We start from the raw sequence: 16,357 nt of genomic DNA on the forward strand, positions 1-16,357 counted from the left end.
TATGTTACAACTAATCCCAGTGTTATTTCAGTGGAAAGAAAACCAAAAATCAATGGACAAATAGTCTTTACTTATGATGTACAATATATGGGGATTTTATAAATTAATTTCTGAGGAAAAAATGCCAAATCTTCATTAATATAATATGTTCTCTTATATAAATTACAAGCATTAAATGAATAGAAAAAATTCTCTCACTTCCAAATATCGGGAATTGAAGCTTACAATGACCTTGTTTGTTCTTACTTAACCAGACTTATTTTTTTATGTTCTTAACTCTTTTTTTTAAGGACAGAATTTATGTTGCAGGATGCTGTTGCACTAGATAATGTCACAGTTGGGTAAACAATAATAAAGCAGAGTATTATACAAAGGAAAAACACTTAAACTCTGGTAACATTGGACAGGTCAATGTGACCCAATAAATATGCACATCTAAGGAGCACCACAGGAAAGGTGATGGCACAAGTGTCATCCTGAAGTAATTCATATACCCCCAGTCCCAAATTCCTTCCCTCAGAGAGGCCTTAATGTCTCAGGGTTGTATTTCCACCCTGTTCTGCTCATAGTCTACAGCCTTCAGCTCCCATCTATTTCTCCCACACAAACCATGTGACAGTTTTCCATAATACACTTTTCTGCCATAAAGCAGCAAGAGAGAGATTGTGTTTCCAGGGCAGAAATAGGGATGAAGGGATGTAAAGCCCTTTTGGAACCAGAAGCTGCTGGTAGAGGCAAAGTCCAGGTGATTTCAGTATGAGCAGCAGAAAGTCATGTTTGGTGCAAATGCAAATAGTAACTGTGACTTATCTAAACCGATTTTCCTGGCCATTACCAAGAATAAACAATCATAAACAACTTTCCTTACAAATTTTAAATGAATTCTCCAAATTCACACATTTTCTTCTGCGAAAAGGAGGAATAGACAACTTTTTAGAAAGCATTTTTCACAAACAAGCTACTGAGAAGCAGTAAACAGCTACATGCATTACTGCCAGCTATAAATGCAAACTTTCCTATGAGGAACACATCCCACCTCACCACAAGCAACTATTATATCTATGCCATAGGTTTAGAAGGATCCCAAATAATCTTCTGAATGACAATTCTGCTTAGAAATAATGAGTCAGAAAGAATGCTCTTTTCTGAAGTTCTGTTAATACTAGCCTTTTTCGTTCCTTATTTCACTTTATAGAATTTTATTGTTTCAATTCCTTTTTGTTTTCTGTGTGGCTTTCAATCAGGCACAGAGATTTCATTTCACCCTTCGTTCTGAGTTAGCATCCAGCTGAATTAAAAATGAGTAAGAATTGCTTACCTAGTAAAGTTGGCTTTTCCTGTGAGGATTCAGGCTCAGCTGAGCACCTGCAGGAGCGGAGAACTATCACACCTCCGAGCACACCATCTTCATTGGCTAGAAAAGGTGAGCCTGGGCAAAAGCATTGGGGAGAATTACTTGCAATAAGAAGAGTTTCTTGGGCATTTTGTTTTTTAATTTGATTTTCTGCCTTTTCCCTTTAATCTCGAAAGACTGACAGATCAAGCAGTGCGTTTACAAAAGCATAAGATCTCTTCTTCCCTAGAGTTTCAAAAGAATAATTTTCTAGAACGTTAATCTACTAATTCACCAGCAATCCAAAAAATGAAGAGCTACATGCAAAAGAACAAAAACATTTAAAATTGCATTTGTGAGTGCAAACCTCAAATGTAATTTGGATGGATCAAGGAAAATATAATAATAAAAAATGGAGTGTCAAGTTGAAAAAAAATTGTGACTCAATATTTACCTCTTTCTGTTCTACAGGTTATATGAAGACAATCCAAAAAAATCAAGATAATTTGGGTCATTTTTACAGTTTCTTAATTTTTGCCAATATAAAACCCTTTGTACAGAGGCATCATCAAACTGCTGTAGTGTCTGCCTTGCTGTTTGATGAATACTAAAAGAAAAGCCTAAGCACATCCTTTTTACAGTGGCTCCTCTGTTGTTAATTTAAGAAATAAGATACAAAAGTCTTCTATCAGAAGCTGGAAATGCTTTAAAGGTAGCTGAGCCAAGCCTAAGTATTTTTTCTCTGGTTTGCAATTTGAAATAAGATTCCTATTGCTTTAAATGTGGAAACAATGATATAATTTACATACAATTTAAAATGTCTTGAGCCACAAAATTAATCAAGAACATTAATCAAGAAAGGTGCCTTCTTGCACTTAGGCCCATAGACATCCTAGTTACATATATGCATTATACTGTCATTTAAAACTGAACACACAATGGCAACAGCCATTTACTGTAATTCTTTTCAATTCTTTCTTTTAAATAAATTAGTGTATAGACACTGCAATTTGCCAGCCACTAGAACTTTAGAGCAGATCTATTCATCAGCCTCCTTTAACTTGCCCACAGCTATTTGTATGATTAAAATTACTCCTTTAATTCAAATAACAACAAAACAGCCCAATAAAAACCAACTTTGAGCATTACCATAAGGAAAACTAAAAGTTTTATTGTGTTTTCTCCAAACATTAGAGCAGCCACTTTGAAGAATGATACAAGGTGGCCACTGCAATAGATGCCCACATTGCAGGAAAATAATAAATGCAGTATGCTTAATAAACAGTAGTATCTTATTTGATCTACTGCAAACAGATTATTATCTTTAAAGGGCCACTTGCTTTGTGAAAGAACTATTACTAGTTATACCTGGTAATACACCTCCTGTATTACTCATTGACTTCAACCAAGTCCCTGTGAAACAAGAATCCATGATAAAGTAGTAGATAAAACGGGAAAATATGTTTGGTTAAAATAGAAACACAAGGGTTGGATAGTTGTGAAGAGTTTTACCACCCAAGTCAAAATCAGGCACTTCAAAGACAATGAACCTGATCTGCAGACCTAATCCTACACTAAACTGCACAAATTATTTAGGCTCTAAGCCATAGTGAAAAGTCTAAGCTCTCTAAGCTGAGGCAAAGAGACAGAAAAAGTTCTGGTTTCTTTCTAATAAGCAGTTTCTCCTTCCCTTTTAAGAGCTGTGAAAGATTCTTCCAAGGTTCTAGTGAAAATTATTAATTACCTCTTTAATTAGAATGGCTAAAAATATTCTACTTCATCAGAACACAGCCACCAAACTGTGTTCACAGCAGACAGCATATTCAAAGCCATAGTAAAACACCAGGACTGTAGGAATGCACATACACCAGACAGCAATTACTGATTTTAGAACTGGTTTCACTGAAGTCTTGTTCTAGAAATATTTCCATTAGTTTAATCATTTATTTTAGGGATTTTCTCTCAAACTCTGAAAAAAATAGATGAAAGGGAAGTCTGTAAATAAGCTAATTACATATTTCATCATTTTCCCAGTATTTTTGTTAACTATGCCATCACGACTGATCAAACTGTCAGTAATCTGAGTAACTTGTATATGGTCTTTTGAAATTTCACAAGGCTTAGCAGTGTATTTCTTTCCATGTAGAGACTGCAGCAGAACACGTAACACTGCACTTCCATCAAAAAACTTCCATTTTTACAGGAATTTCTTTGCAAGAACAAAATATTAATCTTCTGTGAAACACAGAACAAAAAAAAAACAATCAATCAATCAAAGCAAGTGTTTGTTGGAAAAGGGGTTTAAATAAGAATTTAAAATTTGAGCTTCAAGCACATAAGACAGTCTTATAACTTCATCCAAAAAGATGCTCAACCTCTACATGAACAACTGAGAGCTTCAAATCTGTCAGTATAAATAGCATTTATTTATTGCCATTAAACATGGTGTACATTATGTTGCCCTAAGTACGTCCACAATTGTTTTCTGAACAAATTACTTCAACAATTATGCACCACAGAAGCTTTATTACCAGTCCACAAAACTCACAGCCTTTGAAGACCATTCAAAAGTTGGAAAATGGTATTAATTCAGCCTTTGCTGAAGTACACTGCCACCCTACTGCAACTAGAAAACTCCAGAAGAGGATTAACTTAATAGCACTGCACCTGATAAAAGTGTGAGAAAAATCTTAACTTCAGCACCAATAAAACATAATAAATTGGCAAGACACTGACTTCTTTAAGAATGACACAGGTGGGGCCCTTGGACTAAGAAGAAATGTTGGTGATGCCACATGAAACCAGGTCACACTGCACTAACTTTGCAACACTGCTATTGGCATGACAGAGTACTACTGGTGTGAGATTAATAAAATTACTTAAAGTGACTTTTAGCAGGTAATTTGAATGAAGTATTGAACCAAATGTCTTAAAAAATTGTGTTATGCAAACAAAGCAAGGATGATGGGAGGCATTATCTCTCCTACACACAAAAACATAGCCTTGCTTGCTCTTTTGATCTTCTACACCACTTCATCATCTCCTGCAGAATGAGCATTATTCAGGAATGGTGGGAGAAGCCTGTAAAAGAACATATCCCTTGTTTCCATCTCCAAACACAAGCAGCAAATGAAGACACAGACACTTCCAAGGGCCACCCTGCTTCCCTGTTTCTGTTGAAGACTGCCATTCCCAGAAACATCAGATGCAAACTGTGTGACTACACCCTCACCCATCCCAGATGCCTTCAGCAGCAAGTTCAGCTAAATCATCTCAGTGCAAAATCAGCAACAATACAGTGTATGCCTCCAATTCACTGCCTAAATTGTGGAGAATAAACCTCTGAGAAGTGCCAAAAATTAGTTGCCCTCACTAATAGTATTACAATATTCTATGTTACAGTAAATTTGGGCTGTTTCTCTGCTCTTAAAAATCAGACCCTAAGCCAAATTAAATACACGCTGAAAAGCATATTGTTTAAAAGTTACTTATTTTGCAATTAAAGCAATTTTTTTTAAATGTTAAAAGAGGGACTCAAATATAATACCTAGGATCTTTCTAGATATGTGGACCTACTGATGACAATTACAATTATGCTAAAGAGTATATTTTAACAAACTAGACAGTGCAAATGAGTAGGTCTATGATAAGTAAAATTCCAGACAGCTGAATGCTATGCATCCATCACTGAATCTGTAAAAATAATGGTACAAAAGCAGTATTATACTTTATTTCTAAAGAGAATCCATGTACCATGCACACAAAGTAATTTGACTGTTCTCAAAACACTGTGAATTCAAAGGTTAGGATATTTCATCAATTTAGTTCTAAAACTCATTTTTGTTACAGACAACCCATTCAGAAAAAGAATAACAGAGAGCAGAATTTTGTGAAACATAACAATATAGGTAATGACTTTTTTCTTTATACATTTAATTAGTATTTTAAGAGGAGAAGAGAAAGTGGAACTAAAATACTACCATGTATATTAAAGGCAGAATGGTTTCCCATTAGAAGGAAAAAGTGATCTGGCTCCCACCTCCTACACCATTTTTGCTCTCTCTGTGCATTTCAGAAATACAGGTTTTCCTCTACAAATTCAAAATTTAGTTAGAATAAAACCAAAATATGCCTAGTACCCAAAAACATTGTTTTCCACTGCGATAAAATAGAATTGCTGGACAAATCTTTGATCTAATAGCTTGCTAATGACAAAATTACAAAAACCTGGGGCTTTAAATATCATTTTAAGTCTCATGAAGTTCAGTATTCCTTTCCCAGTTACCCTGGCATACCACTGAGGAATGTGGGATGAAAAATCCAAAGTAAAACTCCAACTGCAGCATTAACTAATAATGCTAGCACTGACTGGCCACAGCATAGAGAAGTGGTGGGATGAAGCTCAACTACTTTGTTATTGCTATGCTACATAGAGAAAGCATTATTACATTTTTATTTATGTATTTTGTATGTTATTAACCTGTAGTAATGGTCCCTCAAAAACAAGCAAGCAGGTCATGACAGCTACTCCACATTCCCTGATCCCATGAAGTTCTGGCAGAGCAGCCAGGGCTGAACATGAGCACCCAGGTTCAGCTGCTGATCAGGGGCAGACCTGAGAGATTTCACAAGTGCTAAAGCAAATAATGGCCTCAACATTCAGCCTTGCTCTGGAGGAGCTACACTTACAAGTGAAGAACACTTTTTCTTCAGCATCTCTTGTAAATTAAGGCTCTTGCATGACAAAGATTGTTTCCTCTAGATCATGGGTAGGAAGTTGTTCACTTCTGATCCTGTTCTCCATTTGTAGTTACTGCATAGAACCATTCTAAGCACAGATTCAACACAAAGCTGTAAATGAAGTGTTTTATTTACACTTACCCAGCTGAAGGATGAACCAGCTGCTCATCAGATGTTCTACATTTACACTCTTCCATAGCAGAGAAGCCATTGCCAGTTCAGTTGTTTATGTCAGCTTTCAAAGGATCAGAACTTGGGTCTAGACACTGACTGTGCTGTGGTGTAACCAATTAAGTGCTTCAGCACCCCCCAATTTTAATAGAGGGCAGTTAAACAATTCTAAACCTGCTTGTGCACTGTGAGAGTGAAACTCTGACTTTTTCAAGTCTACAGATCACCTTGACCACTGGACTGTCAGCTTGTGTACAGAATGTGGTGGAAATGAAGCTGTTTGCCACTCTGCTTCTGCTGTGTATCCCACTAAACTCCAAATATAATAAGCACTAAATGAAGCCTGCTTTTAATTTTATGCACCATTATTTGGTGAACATTTTAGCACAAGCTGTCTCAAGTCAGAGGAATTTATATTTCATGATACATTAAGTTACAACATCTATATTGAATTTTTAAAGATGCTGCATGAGAAAACAACTGCACTTTAAAACTTTACAGGTAAGATTTTAAGAAATTAAATCACTGAAGATACCACAGGCCAATAAGATCCCAATGCTTTTGACATGGAGAAGCATAGGGAGGACCTATACAAAACCTTGTGGAACATCACCATGTTGTGCTGATGAAACTTCAGGATCACTTCATTCTCTCTGGAAATCTTTTTCTCTGTGTCATGGAGAAGCATAATAATGCTTCCATAGTTTGTTTCCCCTGCTAGAAAACCACAAAGGATACTACAAAGCTTAGAGTGATGCAGCACCAAAGGAAACTATAATGTACTATAAAGTAACTATAACACTGTGCTATGCCAGTCTTGTTACTGTTGAAGTACAAGGCTTTTTCCTCCCCAGCAAGCATAACTCATCTTCAGGAAGTTCATTTTCTATGATTCCTAGCTGTCCAAAGTCCTGATCAGAAATAGAGGATTTTGACACTAAATTTCTAGAAGAGAAAGTGTCAGCATTACTCTTTTGCTATTACCTTTCTGCAGACTTTGCTCAACTGAAGCACAGTTTAAAAATGCAAGAATAGAGAAACATACCTCTGCTAAGGAAAGAACAAATACCAGATTCCAACTATGTCTTTCAGCTCATTATTTCTAGTATTTCATAAGAAGTTCTAAAGTACCATTGGTAATGCTGCCATTTTTAAAAGCCCAGATTTCCTGCCAATGAGATGACACAAATATTTACTCTAAGTCTACACTGGAGTCTACAAACACAAACTTGGCTGCATTTGAAAGGAATGATGAGTAACAAAATCCTCCGTTCTTCTCTTTGGAAGGTACTTGTGTTTACAGAACACCATTCTTTAATTGTGAACCAAGCCTTCTGCTCTCTGACTAAAGATATGGTGCTCATTCCACTTACAAAAAGTCTATATTTCATTTCTCTCACCTCTGATCCAACCATCACTTGTGCATTCTCCACAGTAAGCTGGCTCTGAGAAAGGATGAGCGAAGCACATCTGACATCAGTTTGTTCATCACCTGCTGTTTAAACAGCACTCAGTGTCTAAACCAGGCATTCCCTAGCTGGAAGGAATCCCAGGACTCTGCAGAGACTCAGAGTCCTGTAAACAGGAAGCACCAATCTGGTGGCAGCTGCCAAAATCAGCTGTTCATTCCTCTGATACAAGTAACACACATTTTGACTTCTGATAAAACATTCTAGCTCAGCTTTGTTAAAGGCTGGGTTTTTTTCCAATGCCTTGATCCATTATAATTCTGGTGACAGCTTGAAAGACCACAAAGCAGGGCTCTAAGGAAGGCAAGGGAAACATCCATGCCATCAGCAAGAAATCTATTGCCCTGTTTTATCCTGATGTTTCACAATAAGAAATTCTGCACCATACCACACATCCTGTGCTATCAACTAACACATCACTTATGAAAAGTCACAGCAAAAAAACCTATTTAGTATAAACCTACCATTTTTAAGTGTGATGCATGTTTTTAACTGTTGCACTGTATTTGCCATGTCTAACTTTGCATTCCATCTGCAGAATTGCCAAGATCACCAGAATTTCTCTACCAGCTACAAACTCAATACTACCTCACATGTAACCAGCAGGATGTATCTGGATTTTGATGTTTTCCTCCATCAGTCTTCATTCACAGGACAGCTGAGCACAAACTAGATTTTATGTTTTCTAAACCAAGCACTTCACCTACACAAAAACCAAAGGTGGCAGTATCTTTTTGCCCCACATCAGCACTGCCCTGAGTATAACTGAGCAGATACTACACAGTCTTGCTGTCAGGCAGCAGAAGCTGCAGTGGTAAGTTTCTGAAAATACAAGCCAGACTTGTCCTGAATTAAAACTTTAAAAAGAAATTACAAACCATTTATATTAATGTTATATAAACTTTTTTTTTTCAAATTTTCTTTTCATGGAGAGCATTAATTTAATCCTCTCACTCTTTTCTTTCTGCTGTTTAGCTGGGTTTAGTGTTTTCCCAAGGCAATAACACATCACACTGATATCCTGGTACCTCTGTCTGTGCAGCTACTCTTTCTCTGCAATTGACAGTTCAGCTGTAACAAATTCTTCAGCAACATTTAATATGCCTTTATCTCCAACAGAAACATTTTCACATTTCCACTAAAGAACACAATGCATATATCACATAGGAGCCAGTTAACATTTAATATGCAAAGTGGTGGCAAAATACGTTTGCATTAAACAAGCAAAATGAGAATTGCATTTTTTGGTAACCATTACCAAACCTAACAAAGAAAACCCATAAAACTCAAAGCAACTCAAAGAAGGCACCTTTAACTAAAACAATTTAAATTTTGGGCTTTTATCAGCCAGTCACTGTGAATTACTTCATCAGTAGCTTTCCATCTTGTATGCGTACATTTATTAATATGACATCGCACAAGGCTACATAAAATTTGGGCTTGCTTTTAGCACTCTTAGAACAAATAGCAGAATAAATTTTAAGAGCATGGACTAGAGATCTGACTTTCCTGAAGTTAGGCCACTCCCATACAACATCTGCAAAGCAGGTTACAAATTAGCCAAGCTATCACAACATCCTTCCTAAACACTTCTTTTGGGTACACAAACTCCTAATTTTGTGCCACTATTGCGCTGGAATGAGTGATTAAATACAAAAGAACTACATTTTTGCTGCTTGGATTAGAATCTTTTTGGGGAACACACAGAGTGTTCTGCACTCTAACAAGACCTAGAAATGACCACAGTACAGCAGCAGATTATCAAGTTCAGTTTTCCAAAGCAAAGGTGACTTCCCTTCAAAAAAGTCAAATGTCAGAAGCAGAATCTAACGTGGATTCAACACTTCAAAAAAAAAAAAAAATCAAGAAGTTGCAATGCACTGCTTGCCAAGACCAAGGGCATTAGTCCCTGGGACCCCAAAAGGTGTGTATATGCCCCTTTTCAGTTCTAATTAAAGTATCACAAAACGAGCTTTGGAAACACAGTGTACAAGAATTATGTTGTCCAGAAGAAATTTTCATGACAAAAATTTTCTGTGGATCCTAAAGCTTGAAAAATTTTAAAGAGTTATGAAAACACTGCAAGTCAACATATATGCCAGAAGCTTCACTGAAATTTTCAAAGGGGCAAGAATTTATGGTTATTTTAAAATCCACTTTCATATTTTGCTTATGATTTGAGGAAAGAAAACAAGATCTATATTTATAAGAAATTGAAGATCTATTACACAATTTTCTTAAATCAAATTAATTTTTTTTAACAAAGTATATTTCACTTTTTTAAGAATAAATATATGTATGTGTATCATATATATGTAAATAGCAAACCAGAATCTGTCTGCCCAAAGCATTTAATTAGAACATGAAATAGTTTTGAGGTCAACTATTTTTAAAAGGGTTAACATGATGAATAATTTTTACTAATGGTCCTAAACCATCAATTCTAAAGCGTGCAACTGTACACCACAGCCCATGATTCAGACAGGAAATTCTTTCTTCAAACCTCTCTGGGTATTCTATGACTCACATAACAATTGAGGTATTTCCAAGGGTTTGCCTTTAAATTTCGTAATATATTCTTCTGTAGTTTAACATTTTTCAGATGTAACACAAGACTAAATCAGAAGCCAAGTGCAACACAAAGCTTCAACAAAAATCACAAGAGTAAGTACCTTTGATAGAGTTACTTGCATTTTCAACTAACTTGCATTTAGGCAATTTGGGCCATATACTTACCAATAAACTTGTTTTGCATAGTCTCTAGGAGAGCTTGGTGGGCATCCTCTGTTTGCAAAGCACAAGAACATTCTCTGGCCAGTATGGTCCGGACAAGGTGCTCGCCACAACCTAAAGAAATATTAAGATTGGGAATAGTCAAAATACAGATATCACTTTGAAGAAACCCGGTAATTAATTTATATCATCATGTTAATTTGGCTGAGATGATGCAAAATAATGACAGTTTCTTCACAGCGATGCAAATGACAAGTTTCTGCCACACGTATTTGTTTTTTAAAAAGGTTGACATGAAGTCACTCAAAAATTCAATTAAGTCAGTGGTTTTCTCACAACTTTCTCGAAATTTCGACTCCACAAAGCCATAAACCAAACAAAAATTAAGTGCAGAAAGAAGAAACAAGCAACACTGTCTTTAACTTAGCATCTTTATCCAGATACAATCCTCTTACTAATCACTCTCTCAGGAAAGATGCTTGCATGCAACATTTCAAACCAAGAACAACCTCAGTGACACAGTAACTTCTTTTGCATGGCAAAATCTTCTATGTAGTCCATCTGATTCAGCCTTTTTGCAACAAAGGAATACATTAATTCAGCCATGCTTTTTTGCCAGAGTGGCTGGTCAATCTAATACAAATTCCTTTAATTTTTAAAGGTTTGTCCTTAAGAAACTAAAAATCTTCTAGAAAGAATCACTTACTGCCTCAGTGCTTTCTGTACATATCCTCTGAAACCTATTTTTGGCGAAACAAGCAGGTCATTGCTGCTACTCTTGTTCTGTAGGAACACTTTCACACCTGCTATCTTTTCTCCTACACACTTTCCCCTTCCTGTACTGTGCTTTGGGACATACAGCTGCAGCCAAATGGCACCGTGAGTGTTTACTGGACCAGCTGGGATTGTTGGACAGAAAATTCATGGCTGATACCTTCTCCATATAGACCAAGGTCATTACACTGCTTATGCCTCCTGTTTGTTGACATTTTTCCTGACTGGCAGGGAAGCAGATAAAGCAGCTAGAAGAGGTTTAACCAAGAGCCAGGCGAACTGTGTTATCCCATTAGGAAAGAAAAAAACCACAACTAATGTTGAGTTGCAATGTAACAATGATCTCAAATCATCTATCTGTGACTACATTTTGATCAGATTTGTAACTTATCAGGACTGCATTAGACACCAGAATACACAGAAAGACGTCAGATACAATCCATTCACAATTATATATAAATATTTCTAGCATATTTCTCATTAAATACAACAAGATGAAGCAAGCACTGGAATCATAAATTAAAAAAAAATGCTATAATACAGTTTGACTTATTCGCTCAGGTACAGAATACATAAATACACCTACACAGCCTCCAGAAACAAATTTATGGCTGGAAACAATCTAGTTGCTTCCAAGTGTCAGGGAGGTGGAGCTGGTAAGACATCAGACCTAGGCTGGCTTCAGACAAAGGCAGTTCAGTCTCCACAGGTAACTCATACTTTACTGGAAGCACAAATCCAGAACAGACATACTGGCTGAAGCCAGCCTAGATGTGGCATAAATTAAAATTTAATTATTAAACCCAACCCAAAGTGGCTCCAGTGCAGCCTGCTGAGTCTCTCATCACTGTGCATATGCTGAGATTAGAGCATTGACTGGTGTGGGTACAACAGGGCACAAACACGTTGGCAGGTCCAGCATTGTGTATTGCAACAACTCACAGACTGGTTTCTAGTTCTTCTCACCATTTTAAACCCTGACATGGCAACCTACTCAAAGAATCTCCCTCTCTGGCTACTTGACACACAATTATACCCTTCCCATTAAATGCACAGTGGGTTTCCACTGTTCTTCAAAGACTGCTAATAGAGAAGGAAAAAAAATTACCCCCCTCATTTTCAAAATTAAACAACACCCTCTGGAGCACTATGGATGCACTAGATGTCAGAGAATCAGCCCAGAGATCAGATTGCTGAAAAACTGTGTACACATTTCCCAAAATCCTGCTATGTTCAATCTTCACAAAAATAACTTGGTCTTCAGTTATGCATCCCTGCTAATGGGAAGTGTCTCCTGATCAATACAATTCAGCTAAACTGAGTTGTTCCAAGTGAGACACTTTGGCATTGAATCCACATACAATTGGCACAACTGAAACACAAAAAATTCTTTGTATAGCAAACAGTCTGAGTAAAATCCAGTAACAAATTTAGAGGAAAATGAAAGAGCAAAAATACTACAACAGTTACACAGACAAGGGAAGTAATTCTTGAGAGCACAAGGGAAAAAGTGTTTAAATCAAGACTGTCAAGCTCTCAATGAGAGAAGTGTCCTGGTCAGGAGATAATCTTCAGGAGGCTCATGAAATACAGCAACCTCAGCAACTGCTTACAGATTTGTCTATTCATTTGCCTCATTATACTCACACTCTGAAGCTTCTGTCCACAATAGAACTGTGAGTTATCTACTATTTATTCCAAAGTGGTAGATGAAGAGTATGAAAAAACCCCACAAGCTATATTTTACCCACAGATCACAACATGGACATAATTTTTTTAAAACTAGGAAACTTTAATCACTATGAAGCTTTGCTGTAAAGAATAAAACTAAACAGGCATATGCTCTGGCCAAAACTGAGAAAGCTGTTTTTTTTCTTAAAAAACCCATTAGTACCTTTAAAATATAACATGTAACACCTTTAAATATAACTATATGAATAAGAAGCAGGGGACTTAGAAGAGGAATCAAACAAATGAGACACAGAAATCAGTGAGCCTATGTATGTTCAATGCATCAAGTAATAAAAACAGATGTTACTACTTCACAATTTTCAAGTATTTCCTAAATTGGAATTAAAAAAAAATGGCCATTTTTTAGCATGACATATAATATTATTTCCCCCCTGAGAGAATTACTTTATTGAAAAGTTCCCATAATATCAAGTCTGCTTCAAAAAAAATTCAGAGAGAGAAAACTCAGTATGGGTTAAGAAAAGTTGCAGCCCATGTCCCCATCAAGGATCAACCACAAGGAAAGCAGCTTTGAAATTCTACTAACACATCACATATCTCTACATCCCCACAGATAAAGTCATTCCTTTTTGTTATATTTATGTCAACCTGTAAGGCAACAGACTTACAGACTGCTGCTGGCAGCATATGTGAAAATCTTTCAGCACATCGCTTGCTGGCAGTCTGCAGGGACAGATAACTAAGGAAAACAATTCCCCCATTTGCAAAAGAAAAATTTGTTACTGGAGTTTTTGATGTAGGAACATCTATTTTTGAGGAAATAAAAAAAAAAACAAACCCAGCTGAGCAGTGTGTCACATACTTTGACCAGATACAGGCTGAGAAAAAGAATTACACTTTCTATTATCTCAAGTCAGAACCACATTTCTTGCAGGTTTAGCAGATTTGTAGGTCTGTATAGCCTTGAACTGTAGATAATACTAGGACTAGGCACAAAATTAACATATACATTACTAGAGCAATCAAAACTGATTTATGACTTACAATATAAACTCGTGGGTACAAATTTATAGATCCAGTCACTTTAGTCTAATTGCCAGCAGTAGTCAACTTCCAAAAAAGTTGTATTAACGTGACTCAAGACAGCAATTCCAGTGAAAACTACTTAAACACATTTCCAAATCATGCAGACAAGTCAAAAATGTAATTCTGATTAATTTGCTTAACTATCTCACATCATACTACATTTAACTGCAAGTGTTAATACATTTGGCATTTCTTCCACTAAATAGTACTACCAAGTACAACCAATCCAAGAGGGACTCTCACTAAGTTTTTCAATTCTACATTGAAGTCTCAAATACATTGTTTTAGTAACTTTCCTGTAAACACAGTTAAAATCATTTTACTATCCTTTCCCAATTATGATGATGACTTCTTCAGTATTCTGAAGCTCATTCTATGTCAGAGATGAATATTTTGCAATGACAGACAAATGCTTCCCTAAGATTTCATACATGAGTGACTCAAATGCAGATGACTACCTTGAAAAATTTACTGGGTTAAATTAGAGCTTCACATTGAAATAACTTTCATATAGTAAACAAATTATTTTCCTAACACAGTAATATTCTGCAAACACTATGTTGTCTACTTGCAGCTCCTCTGCTGTCAAAAAAACTACTGCTGGAGCTGCTGTAGTCCATGTTTGCAGGGCTAAGTACAATTAACTGCCTTCCTTTAGGATTGCTTCTGGCAAAGGCAAAAACGCTTCTACAGAAAACAAAGAGTTTATAGAGAATATTTAGATAAATCATGCCTGACAAACTTGGTGACCTTCTACAATGAGGTTACAGCATTGGAGGGTAAGGGAAGCGCCAAATCACAAGGAGAGGCTGGAGGAGAACAGATTGAGAGCAGCCCTGAGGAGGACTTCGGGTTTTCTGGTGGACAAGATGCTCAACATGACCTGAGAGTGTGTGCTCACAGCCCAGAGAACCAGCCACATCCCAGGCTACATCCAAAGCCCCATGGGCAGCAGAGGAGGGAGGGGACTCTGCCCCACTGCCCAGCTTAAGTGAGAGCCCACCTGCAGTGCTGCATCCAAGACAAGAGCCTATAGTAACAGGACAAGGGGGAATGTCTTTACAGCAAGGGAGGGTAGATTTAGATTAAATATCAGGAAGAAATGCTTTACTATGAAGGTGGTGAGATACTGGAACTGGTTGCCCAGGGAAGTTCTGAATGTGCCATCCCTGGAAGTGTTCATGGGCAAGCTCAATGGAGCCCTGAGCAACTAGTTCTAGTGGAAGGGGTGCCTGCCCATGGCAGGAACTTTAAGGTCTGATCTTTAGGGTCCCTCCCAACCCAAGCCACTCAAAGATCCTACAAAAAAATAAACAGAAATAGACAGATATTTTGACGCAAGTTTCTAGCTTCCTAGATTAAGGGGAGAGAATATACAAATGCCTAAATGCTCCAGGCACTGATAGCAACAGATTCCTATGACAAGGGAAGGAGAGGAGAATGAGGCTTAATAGCCACAACACCGTTACTTTGTAAATGAACTACAAACCCAAATGAAACTCTAAAGGATCCCAGAAAACCTGTCTTCAACCAGAAGCTTCTATTCCTGTCTGAAAATGATTTGAAGATCATACACAAAATCACTTAAGATCATACAGAAACACCAACACTGATTTTCAGAGACACGTATCTTGGATCATGGCACAATACAGTTTTGATGCAGTGCTTCTTTCAAAGTGCCAGGCAGACCTACAGTGAAACAGAACTTCCCTTTTCTGTGGGTATTGAAAAGTGTAATTTCTGATAATAATACACATTTACCTCCAATTCAAATACTCCTCATTGATTACTGCAAGAATTACACAAGAACGGTCTAGGAATCTACAACCTTTCTTTTCATAGTCTCTTTTTCTTATGTTATCCTACTCTAATTTAGCTGTTCTGGATGTATTAGTAAATCCCTCAAGTTACTACTTCAGCAGTAATTTTGCTAGTTACCCAATGCACAACTTCCATAACAACCATGTTACTAGGGGGAAGGAGGAGCTGTGATGTTTTTGTTTTATTTTTTAAGATTGTTAACATCTTCAACTTTTAGGTACTATATTAGACACTATCTTACATTGCATATAATTCTGAAAAAAAGGTAAGAAATCCCAGCTGTAACATTTAAATGTTAATCTTCCTGTTAACCGAGTCACAGGTTATACAAACCTTAACTTGCTACAGACTCGGATCTTTCATTTGAGCTTCATGCAAGAAACTGAGGATTAAATCTCTAGGTTTTTCCTCAGCATACTGACTTCTCAAGAAGATTTCTAATGCTTGAAGTAACCACAAGAGGAGAAAGAACACAACACAATATAAGCTGAACATCCCCTACAATGCGTGCTCTGCATCTTATAATGCTCCTCCGATG

General features: G+C 36.8%; 1 protein-coding gene across 3 annotated transcripts in view; it reads right to left on the minus strand.

The window, feature by feature from the left end:
- The window catches only part of TASP1 (taspase 1), a 76,073-nt gene that overhangs the window by 12,446 nt on the left and 47,270 nt on the right, over positions 1–16,357 (minus strand). For all 3 annotated transcript variants that reach the window (XM_085576109.1, XM_077781855.2, XM_021527828.2), the window contains exons 11-12: positions 10,450–10,560; positions 1,319–1,429 (exon numbers count right to left, since the gene is read on the minus strand). In XM_085576109.1, coding sequence (XP_085432235.1) covers positions 1,319–1,429; positions 10,450–10,560 — 222 coding nt within the window. The remainder of the gene's footprint in view (positions 1–1,318; positions 1,430–10,449; positions 10,561–16,357) is intronic.

The sequence above is a fragment of the Lonchura striata genome, chromosome 3, assembly GCF_050655825.1.
Source record: "Lonchura striata isolate lonStrDom1 chromosome 3, ASM5065582v1, whole genome shotgun sequence".
NCBI lineage: Eukaryota > Metazoa > Chordata > Aves > Passeriformes > Estrildidae > Lonchura > Lonchura striata.